At 61.5% G+C, this 18,125-nt stretch overlaps 1 protein-coding gene across 3 annotated transcripts in view; it reads left to right on the top strand.

The window, feature by feature from the left end:
• SPSB1 (splA/ryanodine receptor domain and SOCS box containing 1) overlaps positions 1–5,499 on the top strand; it is a 60,803-nt gene extending 55,304 nt beyond the window's left edge. For all 3 annotated transcript variants that reach the window (XM_051858125.3, XM_089301531.1, XM_089301530.1), the window contains exon 3: positions 3,526–5,499. In XM_051858125.3, coding sequence (XP_051714085.1) covers positions 3,526–3,653 — 128 coding nt within the window. In that variant the 3' untranslated portion in view covers positions 3,654–5,499. The remainder of the gene's footprint in view (positions 1–3,525) is intronic.
• Positions 5,500–18,125: the final 12,626 nt, after the last annotated feature.

Raw genomic sequence — 18,125 nt, 5'->3', positions numbered from 1 at the left:
TGTGTGGGGTGAGGGCTAAGCCTAAAGGAGGAAGAGGCAGGACATTGCATAACAAGTGGTCACAAGCAGCAGCAACAGCAAGTCCCCTCCCAGTGCTGGAGGCCTGTGTCCCAACTCAGGATGTCACAGGCATGGCTCCATCTGAGGCTCTGGGGGGGGACCCCCACTCTGTACCTCTCTGGGCAGCTGCTGCTGGCTGCTGGCTACGCTGGATTCCTTGGCTCACCTGTGCGTCCCTCTCTCCTGCTCTGTCCTTACCTGGCGTCACCCCGCATGTCGCTCTGTCCTCTCCTCCTGGAAGGCCACCAGCTCTGATTTAGGGCCTCTGCGGGACCAATTAGCTCTGCAAAGCTCCTATGTCCGAGTGAGGTCACGCTCTGAGGTTCCAGGTCAGCAAGAATTGGGTGATGGGGGTGGGGGTGGGCACACGACTACACCTGCTCTGGAGGTGACGAGGCTAGCCCATCCCCTGAGCCCTTCAAGGCCACCGGACTGTGTGCTTTGCTTCCAAGGCAGCTGAGGAGGTGAGCCCGGGTCCTGGAGTCCCTAAGGAAGCTCTGGCCAGGTCTGGCCAGATCTGTCTTCTCCCTGTTCAGCCTGAAGTCAGGCTTGGCTGTCACTGTCCGGAGGTGGCTCAGCTCCCTGGGATGTCTGGGACATGGTCAGCAGCCACCCCGTACCCCCACACTGAGGACATCTCCCTCCTCAGTCCCCTGTCCCTGTGCTGAGCCTGTCCCTGTGTGACCTCCCCACTGGCCAGCCCACTCTGACCACAGGCCGCTTTGGTGCCTCCCAGGAGCTGCTGTGTAGCCCTCGCTGGAGGCGAGATGGCAGTCGCTGCTGGGGTGCAGAGCCTGGCTGGGCCCTAGGCCTGAGATATGGAAGCAAAAGACCCCTTAGGGAGCCCTCCTGGGTCCTCCATCCCGTCCCCCACCCCCACAAAGGACACGGTTCCCCTGTGGTTCAGCACTGAAAAGTCTCTCTTGTGCAGCTCCCTGATAACTTTGGTGGTCGAGGGTCAGCGAAGGCTCAGCCCTTCTCCTCCAGAACCTTGGCCTCCGTGGCCCCCCCTCGGCCTCCTAAGACACCCTCCTGGGCGCACCCCCACCCCCTGCCCGGGCAGCTCCTTCAGCCCACGGTGGCATCCGTTTCTGTGGCCCTGTGCGCTGTCGTTTTACTCCTATAAGATCAGGGAGGTGTGAGCTGTGTGTCCTTGGTGCCCCCTGGGCGACTCTCATCACTGTCACATCACGCAGGAGTCACTGAGACATCTCATCACTGTCACATCACACAGCCTCCCAGGATGGGGTGGCTGGGCGTGACCCAAGCAGCCAGACTCCCCCACAGCACACAAGGGCTCCCTGCACGGCTAGGGCTCAGCCTTTGCAGTCCCAGGCACTCAGGCCTTGGGCCCCAGGCTGCCACCTGCCGGGGCCCGTTTCCCCGTCTGTAGGTTGGGGGCCGCAATCCCTCCCGGCACACAGCAGGTGCAGCCTCTGCTGGTGCCGTGATGGTAGCTCCCAAAACGAGCCCCTGGAACCGAGGCTCAGGCATTGACTGGAAATACAGAGAACACGGTGGTCCTGGGACTCCCCCGGCCCGCACTCCTGCAGCCTGGCGAGGCCCTTGGGCCCATTTAGGGGTTTAAATGCTTTCCCTGGTGCCTTCCAAGCTGCACGAGAGGCCCTTCTGCCTCCCAGAGGGCCCTCGGAAGCTTAGTTGGGTGGAATTTTGGGGAAAAATCTGACCTAGATCGGACGGTGAAACTGAGGCCTGGGCCAGGAGTGACCTGAAGGGAGGGGCCGGCACTCTCAGGAGGCAGGTGCGGGAGACCCAGCCTCCACTGCAGAGGGTCTGTGGCGCCCTGGGCCCTCGAGGACGGAAGGTCATTTAGCGCATCCTCCTGCCTCAGAGGCGTATCCACAGCTACCCAGGAAAGGCCCCGTCTCAAGCTTTCTGCTAAGAACGTTTGCCATTTCATCTCCTGCCCCCGCCTGCCTGGCGCTGTCCTCTGCTGCCCACGGGCGGGGAAGAGCCACTGTCTTCTTTCAAAGCTAAAACTCAGCCAGTCCAGTGTCAAGCATAAAATGGAGAGATATATTTTATTTGAAAGGCAGACAGAGAGAGAGAGAAATCTTCCATCGGCTGGTTCACTCCCCAAATGGCTGCAATGGCCAGGGCTGGGCCAGGCTGAAGCCAGGAGCCTTGAAGTCCACCTGGGTCTCCACGTGGGTTACAGGGGCCCAAGCACATGGGCTACCCTCTGCTGCTTTCCCAGGCCACTAACAGGGAGCTGGGTCGGAAGTGGAGCAGTGGGGACTCGAACCGGTGCCCCTGTGGGAGGCCAGTGTCATGGGCCACAGCTTGGCCCGCTGTACAATGCCAGCCTTGTGATTTTTCAACCCTTTTGAGCCACACTGGTTCAGTCCGCTTTATTGGCTGAATGGAATGTTTCTCCTATTTTGTGTTCTGTCCTCTATGTCGGTCACAAAGGAACCTCCTAGTCAAGGGGAGACCACAGGCCATTTGTTTCTGCTCCAGAACCCTGTGGGCTGAGCAGTTCCGGGCGCACCCCCTGTACCTGGATAGGGAAGAGAGCAGACGGGGCTCCACCTGGGGAGGCCATGTAGGGGTGACCCTCACCGCCGTGGGCTGCCACTGGCGGCATCTCCGAGCTGCAGGCTGAGCAGAGCCCTTGTCCAGCGCCCTTGTCTGAGGTGCTGTCACAGCCGCTCTGTAATCGGGGTACGTGGGTTCCCCTGGCTGTGAGTCGAGGCCAGCATGGGGGGAGGTGGCCTGGCAGCTCTTGGGGTCCCAGCTGCCAGGGGCTGGCAGCTGTTGGGCGCGAAGAAGCCCAGAAACCTGGGCCGTCTCCAGCTCCTACTTGGCCGACTGCTGTGGCCCTCAGGCTGCGTCGTCAGGCCAGGGTGACCTGACCTGCAGGGCCCGTGACCGTCATGTGGGACTCTGGGCCGTCCCCTCCTAGGCCTTCATGGACAGCACTGTTTGCTGGCCAGGAACGCAGACGTGGGGCCAGGCTGCCTGGCCTTGGATCCCAGCCTTGGCCCGGGCACGTCCCTTTCTGGAAGTACCTGGGGCGGAGGAGGGGGAGGGCACGTGCTGGGGGGAGCTGGCACCCGTGGACCCCAGACCCACACACACTGCTGGGCTGCTTGTCTGGGCAGGGCAGCGAGTGTGGCCCGGTGAGCAAGGGCAGGGGCGGTCATCTCCAGCCTCTTGGCCCTGGCACGGTATTCAGACTGCATCCATCAGTTTCCTCGTCTGTGAAATGGGCGTGACAACAGTGGCACCTCTGTCACCAGCAGGCAATGGCAGGGACCCTCCAAGGTGCCTGGCTGTGAGTGAGGACTCTGACTTCGCTCTCTGTTTCTGCTTAGAAATCAGATTATTGGGTTATTCGTCGTCGTAAGATGAATGTGCACTACTGATGAGCTTGCTCTTGGCCTTGGTCTCGGCTGTGCCAGCCCAAGCCGTGCTGACCTGAAATTCTCTCTGTGTCCCCAGCCGAGCCCCTGCCGCTCATGGATCTCTGCCGGCGCTCGGTGCGCCTGGCCCTGGGCAAGGAGCGCCTGGGCGCCATCCCCACGCTGCCGCTGCCTGCCTCCCTCAAGGCCTACCTCCTCTACCAGTGACGGACGCTGCGCCCTGGGACCTCCACCTCCACGGCCACCTGGCGCCAACTCACTGAGCCGCCGCCGCCGCCGGGGCCACCGTGCCTGCGCCTGGGACCACCGACCGCAGCCCCGGGCAGAAGTCCCTGCCCTTCCTCTTCATCCTCCCCGGCTGCCTCTGCCGGCCCAGGACCGATTGTGACCCAGGCTTCTCCTCCCCCCGCCTGACACTTCCAGGAGGCGGTGTCCCTGCATGTGAGAAAGAAACAGAGAATAAATTCCTACGCAAGCCGTGCGTGGCACTCCAGTCTGCTGCCGGGTGGGGCACAGGGCTCCCCACACCCTCAGGGACAGGCTGCCACCCGGGGGGGGTCCCAGGGTGGTGGGAGGTGCCCTGGCTCGGAAAGCAGGTGCCAGGGGGTGCTCAGCGGTGCTCAGATAAGGGCCAGGGCCGGGCCGTGCAGGGGAAGCTCAGGACGTCCGAAACGCACCCTGGACTCCCAGGCAGAAGCCACAGTGGAAACTTCCACGGCCGAGTCAGCCTCGACGCTGGCTGCTGCGGAGCCCTGGGCCCTGTATTTATTCTTGCAACATAACAGAAGTCAGTTATTTATTTCACATAGACAGGAACCTGTGCTTTGGTAGCCTCGCCCTAGCATCTTCTGTTGCTTTCCTGCAGCCTGCCCCTCCTTGGGATGTGTGTGCCTCCCCTGTCCTCCCGGGCCACCCCGGGTGTGTGTGCGTGCATGTGCTCCCCGAGCGGCCCCTCAGGGAGAATTCACCTCCTGTGCAATATGAGAGACCCCGGGAGGCCGTGGGAGAGGGCTGGGCACTTCCCAGGGGCTCCGGGCAGCCCCTTGAGCGCCGGCGTTCAGACGGTTTTGCACATGGCTGTACTTGGATTTGGCATTTGCTTTGCTGGCTGAGATTTCCCAAGTGCATCCTCAGAGGCTCTGGGCGTCCCCAGGGACTCCCAGAGAGAAGAAGTGAGGAGAGAGGGTCCCCGGCCCAAGAAGCCAGAGGCAGGGGGAGACCGTGGGAGCCAGCCCCCGTCTCTGGGCGTCCCCAGGGACTCCCAGAGAGAAGGAGTGAGGAGAGAGGGTCCCCGGCCCAAGAAGCCAGAGGCAGGGGGAGACCGTGGGAGCCAGCCCCCGTCTCTGCCCGGTACCCCCACCTCGGCTCCAGGCCTGCATGGAACAGCCCAACTCCATCGCGACCCTGGCGGAGCCCGTGCAGGGCTGCTGGGCGCCGGCGGGGGCGCGGAGACTGCCGGCCCGCCCGCTGCCCGCGGAGCGCGCCCAGCCCCTGCCGCCACACTCTGCAGTTCTTCTCTCGGTTCATTTCTGCATAGGTACAATAGAGAACTTTATTTGTTTAAATGTTTAATATATATACATATATATATGTTTGTCTGTAAAGAATTATGTTTTAAACAGCTGCTGTAGGTCACCTTTTTAAAAAATAAAAAATCTTCCAGTGAAGTATATTTTTTAAAGCACAAACTTGGTGCCAAAACTGGGTGAGGAATGTAAGTGACCCCTTGTTATCTGAAGGGTGTTTTCCTTTCCAGGGCGGGAGACCTTGCCTGTAAGATCTGGAAAGATCATCCTGGCTCCCGTTCCGGGATGGCTCACGCGTCCACGAGTGTCGGCAGAGAGAGTGCCACTTGCACAGATCACAGCCTCTGGCCCCCAGGGGCACCGGATAAATCGCTGGGCTCTCTCTGCACCGTCCACCCTGACCCAGGAAGCCCCCAACCCCGCCTCCTTTCCTATCAGCCCAGAGCCTTGTGGCTTGTACAGTTCTATCCTATGATGGTTGGTAATAGGCAGTAACCTAATAAAGGAACGTTTGTTAAAACAGAAAACCACTGTTGAGTCGCTCCTCTGTGTCTTGGGGGGAGGGGTGGCCAGCACCTCCTGGGTCCAGCCAGCTCCGGTTTCCAGCAGGTTAGGGGGTGACTCCCTGCCACCCCTTGGCAGAGGGTGGGATGCGAGCAGAGCGCCAGCGGGAGGAGGGGAGTCTTGCTTGGGGGGTGAGGGCGTGGTCCTAGATGGCCCCCATCCTGTGTCCGAGGTTGGTGACACCGGCTGACCCAAGAGGAGGGGAGCCTGCGCGTTAGTGAGCACCTCTGTGTTGGCAGCGCTGCGAAGCGTGCATTGACCGCGGGCGTTCTAGGCGCAGAGTGAGGCAGCCTGGGCGTCCTCAGAGTCCCGGCTCAGCCCCTGTCTCGTGTCCTCTCTGTCCGGGGCTCAGGGACGCTTGGTGACTTTGCTGAGTGAACCTGTTCTGGCCGCCATGGAGGTGGGAGTCCCTGGCAGAATGCCTGGCTGGGTGACGGGACCGGTGAGTGACCGACACGCAGGAGTTCAACGCAGTCGATACGGCGACCGGTTCCCAAGGAATCCGCAGAGCTCCTGCTCCGCGTGGGGGTTTTCCATCCTGCAGGGACGGCTGGATCTGGGGGTGCCCGGCCTGAGGCCCCAAGAGCTCTGGGACCAAACTCCCACGTCCCTTTTCTCTCGGAGCCCCCTGGCAGCTTCGTAGACTCCCGTCATCAACACGACCCGTGTGGTGTCTGTTAGAAGGCACATCCCAGGGCCCTGCCGGAAGCGCCCGCGACCAACATTCCCCGAGGTGACCACGGTGGCCGCGTCAGCCCCCTCCCCGGCAAAGCTGCTGGGTAGAGAGAAATTATCCCAGCGCACTGCTGGCGTGGCCCAGCAGCGGGCACAGGAGCTCCTGCGTCAGACCTGGGTTCCACACTGGCCTTGTGGCCGTGGACGGGCCTGTGGCCGTGGCAGTCCCTGCACTGCTGCCTCCCGGGCGGGTAGCACTGGGGGGACAAAGTCTCAGCACGGGGCCTGGCTACTCAGCAAGTGCGCACGCAAATGCTGCACACGGCAGCTCCCGCATCAGGATTTCTGTCTTGGAGTTTGACCAAACACTCCTATACCAACATCCTGATAAATCCTCCTTCCCACGGAAGGTCTGCAAAGACCAAGGTGGGTCTGGGGGAAAGGGACCCTTAGGTACCTGCCCCGGGTGAGGTTGCAGGAGCAAGGCAGCCTGAAACTATTCTCGGGTTGCAGTTCACGCCTGGGGCGCAGTTGAAACTGGCTTCCTTCGCAAAGGGTGGCAGGGGAGGAGTGGGGCCGGGCATTGGGGGCAGGGACGCGGGGGGCGGGGGGAGGACTTTTGTGCCGCCGGAAGGCTTCTAGGGGAGCCGAGTTTGTGCTGAGGGCGTGGTGTTAGCGAAACCATCTGTGTAGACGGGGCCCATGTGGTTGTGGTTAATCCCCTGCCTTGGAGCAGGTAGCAGCCCTCGGGACTTGGCCATAGATGGGGAGCATCCTCCCGCCCCCCCCCCGCCCTCCCTCCAGCTCCTCGGCAGGAGGAACGTGGACTCCACTGAACCATAGACTACGCGGGGGGAGCTGGGGAGGGGGCCGAAGACAGAGCAATTAGTTCATGCTCCAGTCCAGACACCCAAACATGGTTGGACTCCAGCTGCAAGGAATATTTGAAATAAATGAGCTGCCCGGGGCCAGGAGTTTGCTGTGTTTGCTGCTCGGGGCCATGGCAACCAGGCAGGAAACCATGAGCTGCGGACACAACACATGATGTCCTGGCCGGGCCTGCCCCGGGAAAGCCGCTCGCGGCGCTTCTAGGGTTTCTGGGGACCCGGCTGCTGGCAGCAGACGCGGCCTGGCCGTCCCGGGGCACTCGGGCCTCCGTGTCATCTCCTGGGCTCTGATATTTTTTTTCTTTTTTGTAAGAGAAGAGAAAAATGGACTCTCGTCGCTGCCCGTCTGATAACGATTTTCCTGGGCAGAGAGAGGGAGAGAAAGCCCAGGCAGGGGGCAGCTGGCTGGGCGGACAGTAGCACTGACCTCTGGCCTGGCCCTGGCCCAGTGCTCGTGCCCGGGGCAGCCTCTTTCTGGGCGGTGTCCCGATGGATGTACGTGTGAGTGATAGATCTAACAGCGGGTCTCGGCCTGAAATTCACCGAAGCCTCCTGTGTGTAACGCTCCCCCCCCCCCCGGGAATTTAGGGAGACGACAAACTCCCAGCAAGGGTGAGGAGCCTGGGATCCGCATCTTAGGGCACCCCGGGTGACTGGTGACACCGTGGGGTCCTGGATTGCCCTGCCATCCCACAGTCCTGCAGCGGCTGGGACCTGGAGATGTTGGAGACCACAAAGGACCCACAGGCGCATGGGCGCGGCCTGCCTGGCGCCATCTGCTCCACATCGGCTCACGCCAGAGCCCCAGAGCACGAGGTCACATGGCAATGCCGGCTTCCCCCACCCCCAGCACGAGAGGGCTCGTCTCAGAATGGACAGAGCAGGCCCAAGGTGGGGACATCCTGGAGTAGAAGCTGAGAACCCCCGGGCTGGGGCTCTGCCTCTGAGGCCCTGGGAGACACACCCGGGTCAGCAGAGCACTCCCCACTGAGACCCTCCCAACGGGGCCATCACCCGGAGCCGCCCATGGGGCCCCTAGGCCCTCAGCACTGTGCAGGACCAAGCGTGCCCACCCAGCGCCCGGCCCTGCCCAGCTCCTACCTCCCCTCTGCACAGCCCTGGGAGCCCACGCCCCTTCCATCTATAACCTGGGCCCCACCCCCCTAGTTTGATTGTCAAGCACCCCCTTTCTTTCCAGCGACTCCTGTTAAGCACAGGGGCTGCTGGGGTTTCGGACACCCACAGATGGACCAAATTCCAGCCGGGGGGCAAAGCAGCTTCCGTGGGCTGGGGCCATGTGGCGGGCGAAGGCTGAGGGTTTATACCCTGTCCCTGTTTGCAGTCAGGATGATAACTTGAAGCTCAGGAGCTTTGCTGTCCCCTCCTGTGAGGTGGGAACAACACTAACTCCCCCCACCCCGCCCCAGGGGCCACTGAGACCGGGCATGCATAGGGCCTGGCACAGCAGGACCTCCCCACGGCCGGTTCCCTTCCTCCTGCCCCACATCAAATTCAGCATTTTAGAGTGCACCCTTCCACGGCCTGTGGGACATCCCCTACGGTGTGCAGCCATCACCTCTCTGGTTCCCAAATATTCTCATCATCCCCTGTAGCCACTAAGCCGTCCCCATGTCCCCTCCTCCCGGCCCCTGGCACTATCTCGTAGGATCAGCGTGGTCTTCTCATCTGGCTTATTTCACTTCCAATTGGCGCTTTTTTTTTTTTTTAAGATTTGTTTATTTAAAAGTCAGAGTTACACAGAGAGAAGGAGAGGCAGAGAGAGAGAGAGAGAGAGAGAGAGAGATCTTCCATCCGCTGGTTCACTCCCCAGATGGCCGCAATGGCCGGAGCTGTGCCAATCCAAAGCCAGAAGCCAGGAGCTTCTTCCGGGTCTCCCATGTGGGTGCAGGGGCCCAAGCACTTGGGTCATCTTCCACTGCTTTCCCAGGCCACAGCAGAGAGCTGGATTGGAAGTGGAGCAGCTGGAACTGGAACCGGTGCCCATATGGGATGCCGGCACTGCAGGCGGCAGCTTTACCTGCCACACAACAGCGCCAGCCCCACAATTGGTCTTTTAAGCAGCTCTGCCCCCCACCCCTCCCCTTACGCCCCTGGGGTCAAATGAGGAGATCTCGCGCAGGGTGGTGGGAAGGGTTGGTGAGTCCAGGTCCGCTGTGCGCTCAGGACGCGCTCCGGCCCAGCCCAGCCCCGGCACCCAGAGATCGTTGCTTGTGCCTGAAGTCGCCACATGGCCCTCTCCTTGGAGGGCACCTCACAGGGCGACAGCCTGGGGCCCCTGGACAGAACAAGATCCGCGTTTCTGAGAACCGGTTGGTTCGTGAGCAGAGCCAGCGCAGAGCAGGGCCGTCAGGGTCTCCGAGGCCTTTCTCAGCCTCTCTGGGCCCCCGTGCCGCGTGCTGTTCATTTCCTGGGCTGCCGTGACGCCGTGCACGGTGTGGCTTCAGACACCACACAGTTATTCTCAGCTCCGGAGGCCGGAAGTCCCAAGTCAGGGTGTGGGCAGGTGGGCGGGGCTGCCTCCCCCTCCGGGGTCTCCCTGAGGCTCCTCCCCTGTCTCGTCCAGCTCTGGGTGGCTCCAGGTGTCCTTGGCGTGTGGTTGCCCCACTCCAGTCTCTGTCATCACGTGGCCTCTCCCGTTTCTCTGTGTGTCTCCTAAAGGCACTTGAAACCGAGTCAGGGCCGCCCTGATGACCCAGGGGGAGCTCATCTCGGGGTCCCTAACCCGTGACATCGGCTGAGACCCTCTTTCTAGAGCAGGCCACGGGGTCCAGGGTCTCGACTTCTTTTGGAGGCCACCGTACAACCCCTACACACACAACAGAGTCCCTGGTGGCACCCACCCCTGGGGGGCCCTGGGGATTTGTGGGGTGAAGCAGGTGGAAAGCACCCTGGCCCCAGGCCTGCGGCAGGTGATGCCAAACTGGCAGGAAACCCTCCCACCACGGGTAGCCCCAGGCCTCCTGCCTCTCGCCGTGGCCCCTTGCCCCCGTCCCACCCAGCCAGAGCTGCTCCGAACAGCTCGGGGTTCTCCGAGGGGGGTGCCAGGGTTGGCTTGCAGGCCACAGGGCCAGAAACAGTGAACAGAGTATTATTCTCTCTCTCTCTCTCTCTCTCTCTCTCTCTCTCTCTCTCCTCTCTGACCAGCACAGTGGGTGCACATCCCGGAGTCTGCAAGGGTGGGCATCGCTCAGAGGTCACAGGAAACAGAGGCTGAGCCCAAGACACCATTCCCGCCCCCGCCTCCCGCCACCCCACCCCACCCCCCGCCAAGCAACACACCCCCCCCCCCCCCCGCGACTGCGTCTTGCTTGGGGACCCAGGGACGCAGCCTGCATCCCCGGGGCTGCTCCAGCAGCCTGGTGCTCTGACTTGATCGTACAAGGAAATGGAATGTGAGCTCGGGGCTATTTAAAGCGCAGGGAGGCCGGAGGCGCGGCTGGGGCGGCCCGGGGCTCCTCCGAGCACATGGTTTGATTTACGGGAGAGCCGCTTCAGACAGAGAACTATTTGAAGCAGCTGCCAGACGTTGTGTCTGAGCTGCGTTTTCACAACTTGCTTACTGGCTGGCAGCTTGCCTCCCGCCGGAGTTCAGCTCGCCCCGGCGGGTTCAGCGCCCTGGCTGGGTTCCCCCGCTGGGCCCGGCCTGTGCGGCCTCCAGGGGAGCCAGGGAGGGAGCTGTGTGTCCAGAAGCCCCTGCCTCCCTGCGGTGGCAGCGCGGTCCTAGCGTCTAGGAATGTTCTGGACTGTTGAGCTGAGGCTCACTGCTGGGCCCCCTGGGAGAAAGCCCCACCTGCCAGGACTGTCCCCAAGCACCTGGTGGCCTGGGAAAGGTGACACAGACCCACAGGCCCTGCTCCCTTTCTTTGCTGTTCTCCCCTACTCTTCCCACTGGCTCATTTCACTTTGGTTCCAGCCCCTTTAGGTGGACCGTGCAAGACCACAGGGGACCAGGGCCGGGAGCACAGCTCAGCCAGGGGCTTCCGGAAGGTTCCCAGCCCTCTGGAAGTCCCAGTGAACCCGGGAAGCCCCAGGGAAGCACCAGGGACCAACCTGCCAATAAAGTTCTCTGCATTGGACCAGGTCAGCCCTGGAGGGACGGCCAGGGTTTTCCCAGCACCGACTATTGGGGTTCACTGGAGTTGGGGTGTTTCTCAGGCCATGCCCTGCCAGGGAGGCCTGGGGCAGGCCAGAGGCCCGTGACTCGGCCCCGGCTTTGTGAGGGCACGTGGACGGGACGTCTCAGGAGCTCTGCCCTGAAGCCGGTGGGTGACAGGAAAGGGGTGGGCCTTGGGTGGAGGCGGCGGGATCCATCTCGCTGCTTGTGCAAGCACCCGTGTCCGTCCAGGACCCACGTCGCTGCCAAAGTGGACAGAGTGTCCGGCCCCCTCCTGAGAGCGCCAGACATGTTTGTCCACTGGAAAGGAAAACATCCTCTGGACACACTAGGCCTTGGCTCTCCCTTGCATGAGGACCCAGCGACTACGGGGCAGGGAGGGAACAGCCTGCAGCCCCGGGGACCCCGCCCCGTCCCAGGGGATACAGAGTCCTCCAGCCTGCATTTCTGACAGCTCTAAAGAACTTCTGCAACCCCCTAACACCCAGCCCCAGAGAAAAGATCAGCATAGGTCACCCCTCCCACCAGCCAACCCAGAAATGACAGTGGAATCTAGAAAGTTCCAGGCTGGCCTGCTGCTGGGGTGAAGCCGGCCACAGCCTGCAGCCGTGCAAAGGCACATGGGCCAGGGCTCAGGAGATCAGGGATTTGGACTCCGAACACCCACCACTACCGATCTGGCCTTAGCCTCGTCTGCCTCTCCCGTAAAGTGGGCACAAGGGTGCCCTCCAGCCAGCTCATGGTGTTGCAAGGAACAGATGAGGCCTGGGGTGGGGCCTTGAAGGGCCCACACACACGCAAGGTCTTGCCACACTGCTTATTTGCAGGCAAGTGGGAAAAAACATTTGTCCTAAAAACGCCCAGACCCCCCACAACCTGTCGGCTTCTCCTGGCTCTCCCGCAGCCATCATGGAAGTTGGGGACACCCTCTGAGGATCGCCCAGCCCTGGCCTCCTGGTGGGGGAGCTGGGAATGTCATCTCCTCCGGCTTCGGCGAAGCCACGAGGCTGAGGCGGCAGCTCCGCTGGGACTCGCCTGGGCGGGAGGTGCTTGAGGACATCCTGTGACCTATGAGAGTGCAGAGGCCTAGCACCCAAGTTGGGAGGCCCTGTCGGGGTGCAGAGTGGAGGTGCTGCTGCAGACCCCCAGCTTGCGTGACTTGACCCCCTGGTCTGTGCACCTGTGGGTGCCAGAGTCAGAGACAGAAACCCCCAGGCTCCTGAGCAAGAGGCCCGGCGGCTGGGTGCCGAGCAGCAGAGCCGGGAGATGGAGCTTCCGGTGATGCAGGGCAGGAAGCGGTGGGCTCACCAGCCAATCAGGGCAGGGACGCCCAAGCAGGGTTTTGGAGGATGGATGGGGAGTGCCGGGGAGGGAAGTGAGCCCGTTTGTGCAAGTTCTTTGGTTAAATGGGGACCTCGCTGGTGACACTTAATAAGGAGCGAGGAATAGTGTTGGGCACATAATGCTATTTAAGTGTTGCAGGGGCGCCAACGCTGTGGCATAGCAGGTAAAGCCGCCTCCTGCAGTGCCAGCATCCCATATGGGCACCAGTTCGAGTCCTGGCTGCTCCTCTTCCCATCCAGCTCTCTGCTATGGCCTGGGAAAGCAGTGGAAGATGGCCCAAGTCCTTGGGCCCCTGCACCCACGTGGGAGACCCAGAAGAAGCTCCTGGCTCCTGGCTTCGGATCAGCACAGCTCCAGCCATTGCAGCCAATTGAGGAGTGAGCCAGCGGATGGAAGACCTCTCTCTCTCTCTCTCTCTCTCTCTCTATCTCTCTCTCTCTCTCTCTCTCTCTCTGCCTCTCCTTTTCTCTCTGTGTAACTCTTTCAAATAAATCAGTCTTTGCGTGAACGTAGTCACCATCATCACCACCATCATCACCAGAACCATCATCACCAGAACCATCATCACCATCATCGCATTATCATTGCCATCATCCCCATTATCATCACCATCCTCATCATCTCTATTATAGCCATCATCGCCATTATCACCATCATCATTGCCACCATCATCACCTTCATCACCAAAACCATCACCATCATTGCATTATCATCATTGCCATCATCCCTATCACCATCACCATCCCCATATCACCATCACCGTCATCACCTTCATCATCGCCATCCCCAGCACCACGGCACACATTGCCCAAGCTCACAGTGTCTCTGTTCCCACAGCCCCTTGAAGGAGCCTTCAATGCCAAGCCTCCAGGGCCCGGGGTCTTTTCTCCTGCTGAACTCAGGGTTCCCCAGGCTGAGCACTGCTCCTGGCCCCGGCTCTGTGCGAGACACTGGACTCATCTGCCCTGGGGACTGGGGAGCCGGCTGGTCCCCAGCTCTGTCAATAGATGTGCTCCGTGAGCAGAGGACGAGGCGGGGGCAGAGGGGGCCTTGGTTGATGGGCGGGGGCCCTGAGGCTCGGCTGCCTCCCACATCTGCGGCGCCAGCAGGAGAAACGCCTGGGCTTGCTGGAAGGCAAGGGAGAAGCAGGTAGGACTTGGAGCGAGCCTGCACCTCCACGGGGCCTGGGCGGAGCGTGGGGCAGGACGTGACCGGACCCCAGGAGAGGACTCGTGGATCTCTCCCCTAACTCAGAGGAGGGACTCCCTTTGCCCACGGGGCTGAGCCTCGCTGAGCCTGCCCAGTTTATCTGGCCAGCACACAGACCTGCTCACGGGAGGAGCCAGGACCCAGCGGTCCACACAGCAACCGGGCCTGCCTGAGCTCTGAGCCTACTCCATCCCCCAACTGCACCCGTTTCTCAGGAGCAGAAACTGAGGCTCAGAGGGGCACAGTGACTGCCAACGAGTAGCTCTGTGTCTCCACCCTGCTGTGCCCCGGGCCAGGGGAGCCCCCTGCCGGGTCCTGGCCCCTCAGCTCTGCCTGGGCTGGGTCCAGGGAGGAACCTCAACCACAGCTGCGCCGGCCCTCGGGGAGGGCTGGGTCAAGGCCAGCCCTGCTGCCTTCGCTTGCCTCCCTTTTCCAGGAATGGGCATTTCCTTTGGGAGCTGAGAAGTCCATCCCTCCAACGACGGGAGCAGAGGGAGGAACGCCCGGAAAAGCTGCTCCTCGTGCAGTCGGCCACGTTTTTGACTCCCTCACCTCGGGGCAGGCTCAGACGGTTTCCGGACATAGAAAGAGAAGGGTGATCATGGATGGACGAGGCTCTCTTACCCAGGGAGTCCTCACCCCAGACGGAGGCCCCAGGCTCATCCCCACTTCACAGATGAGGCTCAGGGCGGGGGTGCATGGGCCAAGGTCACACAGCCAGGAGCCACAAGGTCAAGTCCGTGGGGCTCACACACACACACATGCGCATGCTCGGCACCTGTCTCCACAGCACAGGTTCCCAGGAACCTGCAGGTGGCGAAGACCTCTGAGAACGGTGCCGGGGGCCGAACGAGAGCAGAGCATGATGGGCGAGGGCTCCCAGGACAGGGCAGGGTCCAAGGACAGGGAAGCCGCCCAGGTCGCCTCCACACCCTGGAGGTCAGGCTCCTGTGCGCACGTATCCTGTGCCAGGTGGGCCCCTCGTCCCTTCCTGCCCTGGAGAGGGTGGCTTCCGTGACTTTCCACATGTGTCTCGGCCCGGGGGCACCTTCCCGGGGTGACGTCACTCCTGTTTTCTCTGAAAACGTTCCCCTATCCAGGACAAACAGGGACCAGTGACCCTCCCGGCCCGGCCTGTATTTTACGAGCTGTCTGCTCTGCACGCTGCCCTCTGTTCCCAGGATGGCCTTGAACGATAACAGCAGCCGTCTAGACGGAGGCTGGCCCCTGACACTATCATAAATAAAGATAGCTCCAGGCTGCAGGCTCTGGCCCGAGCAGGCGAAGAGGAGCAGGCTCCCCGCGCATGGGCGGCCCGCGGAGGGGGCCCTGCAGGGGCTCTGCCACCCTAGAGGGGCTATAGGCGCCCCAGGGGTTTTAGGCGTCCGCCCCTCCTGGGCGCCCCCACGGGGGCTGCTTGGGCAGTGGACACTTGGGACTTCCGTTTTGGATTCCGGACCCTGCCCGGGAGCGCAGCGGGTGAAGCCGCCGCCTGCGATGCTGGCATCCTGTGTGAGTGCCAGCTGGAGCCCCAGTAGCTGGGCTCCCAATCCACTCCCTGCCGGTGCTCCTGGGAGAGCAGCGGAGGGCAGCCCACGTGCTCAGAGCCTGGGAGTCCTGGGTGGAGCGCCTGGCTTCTGTCTGGCCCATCCCTGGCCGTTGCAGCCATTTGAGGAGTGAGCCAGCAGGTGGATGATCTGTCTCTGTAACTCTCTGTCACTCTGCCCTTCAGATAAATAAAATAAAGCGTTAAAAGTAAACAAATAAATACTTTGGGACTGGAGCCAACGCTGTGGCATAGCAGGTAAAGCCATCTCCTGCGGCGTCGGCATCCCATGTGGGTGCCGGTTCGAGACCCAGCTGCTCCATTTCCAATCCAGCTCTCTGCTACGTCCTGGGAATGCAGTGGAAGATGGCCCAAGGTGCACCCATGTGGGAGACCCAGAAGAGGCTCCTGGTTCCTGGCTTCAGATCAGTGCAGCTCCGGCCGTTGCAGCCATTTGGAGAGTGAACCAGTGGATAGAAGACTCTCTCTCTCTCTCTCTCTCTCTCTCTCTCTCTCTCCTTCTCACTCTGTGTAACTGAGACTTTCAAATAAATAAAATAAATCTTTAAAAAAGAATACTTTGGGGGACCAGCGCCGTGGCTCACTAGGCTAATCCTCTGCCTGCAGTGCCGGCACACCGGGTTCTAGTCCCGGTTGAGGCGCCGGATTCTGTCCCGGTTGCCCCTCTTCCAGTCCAGTTCTCTGCTGTGGCCCGGGAAGGCAGTGGAGGATGGCCAAGTGCTTGGGCCCTGCACCTGCATGGGAGACCAGGAGGAAGCACCTGGCTCCTGCCTTCGGATCGGCGTGGCGCACCAGCCGTAGCGGCCATTGTGGGGTGAACCAACGGAAGGAAGACCTTTCTCTCTGTCTCTCTCTCTCACTGTCCACTCTGCCTTTGGGACTCAGCCAGTGCTGCTCCAGGGGCCCCAGGCTGAGAGGGGAGGGGCTGCAGGCCTCAGGCCCAGAACCAAGAGGGAAGGCGCTCGCTCCTGCAAGCAGGAAGGCTGGGGGGGGGAGGGGATTCCCAGCCCCCACCTCACCCCTTGTGTGGCCCCTCCCCCCTCAGTCACTCCAGCACTCGTCCCCTACTTGCTCCTCCAGTTCTGACTCAGGGCCAGCCCTGGGGAGCTGGGTGAGGGTAGGCTTGGGTCTGAGAGCAGTGGGCAGGCAGAGGGACCTTGGGGTCCCCTGAGCTTGGCGGGCGCAGGTATGCCAAGTGGGAGTATGCAGGTGTCTCCCTGAGTGTGTCCAGGCCCCTGGGGGGGTTATACCCAGGGAGCTCACTCTTCCAGGCTGGCTCACACACTGTCAGACGGATTTATGTCCACACTAAAAATAGTGTCCTTGCAGGGGAAGTACCCTTGTGCAGTGTGCAACCTGAACACCTGCACAAAGCAACCCCATGCCACCTCCCCTTCTTCCCCCAGGCTCAGTCGGATCAAATCTGTGGAACAAAAAGGGCTCCTCCTTGAGTCAGTGGCATCTTCCTTTTGGTCTCTAACAACACCTAGGGGCGCCGCGGTGGGGCGATGGGTGAGAGGAGATCTACACAGGGCAAGGAGGGATCTTTAAGCTGGACCCCAGCGGCAGCTGGGGCGGGGGTGCTGTGAGCTGGATTTGGGAGGATGTGTGTAAGCTCCCACCCCTGCAGGTCGGCGGGGCCTCTGTCTTTTCTTTTTTTAAGATTTATTTTACTTATTTGAAAGAGTTACAGAGAGAGGTAGAGATAGAGAGGTCTTCCATCTGCTGGTTCACTCCCCAGATGGCTGCAATGGTTGGAGCTGAGCCAATCCGAAGCCAGGAGCCAGGAGCTTCTTCTGGGTCTCCACACGGGTGCAGGGGCCCAAGGACTTGGGCCATTTCCACTGCTATCCTAGGACACAGCAGAAGCTGGATTGGAAGAGGAGCAGCCGGGACTAGAACCGGCGCACATATGGGATGCCGGCGCTTCAGGCCAGGGCGTTAACCCGCTGCACCACAGTGCCAGCCCTGTGGGGCCTCTGTCTTATTTGCTGGAGACCCGAGGACGTGATCACCATGCCCCGCCCCCTCCCCTGCACAGCCGGACAAACACAGGGCCACAGGCAGCACAGCAGGGTCAGCAGCTGGGCCCTCACACGGACCTGACACCTGCTTAGGTGTGGAGGATGTCGGGAAGGAATGGTGGGGCCAGGCTGGGAGGTGACAGCTCCGCAGTGCCCAGGAGGCAGGGCCAGTGGGCTCTCCCCAGGGGTAGGGGAACGACAGAGGGACAATATCTCCACCCGGAGAGGACAAGGCTTGTGACTTGTCACCCCTGCCCTGCTCAACACCCTGGAGGAGCTGAGACAGAAGCAGATAGGCAGAGTGACAGAGAGAGAGAGAGAGAGAGAGGGGGAAGGAGGGAGAATCTTCTATCTGTTGGTTCACTCTTCCGAATGGCCACAACGGTCAGGGCTGGGCCAAAGTCAGGAGCCTGGAATTCCATCCGGGTCTCCCACGTGGGTGCAGGGGCCCAACCGCTTGATCCATCCTCTGCTGCTTTCCCAGGCGCATTAGCAGGGAGCTGGGTTGGAAGAGGAGCAGCCGGGACTTGAACCAGCGCTCTGACTTGGGATCTGGTGCTGTCTCAGGCTGCAGCAGAGCCCACTGCACAGCAAGGCTGGCCCCAGGCTAGGCTTCTTAAGAGTGGAAATATCAAAGTTCAGGAAGGAGTTTGACCAGCCACAGGGAGTGGTGATTGGAACCAAATCAAAGTAGCCCGGGCTTCTGAATAAACCGGGGACAGAGGCAAGGACTTGGGGACAGTGACTG

Source organism: Oryctolagus cuniculus, chromosome 7 (genome assembly GCF_051225735.1).
Source record: "Oryctolagus cuniculus isolate XC-2025 breed Fujian yellow rabbit chromosome 7, ASM5122573v1, whole genome shotgun sequence".
Lineage (NCBI taxonomy): Eukaryota > Metazoa > Chordata > Mammalia > Lagomorpha > Leporidae > Oryctolagus > Oryctolagus cuniculus.
This window is presented reverse-complemented; position numbering and strand designations above follow the sequence as displayed.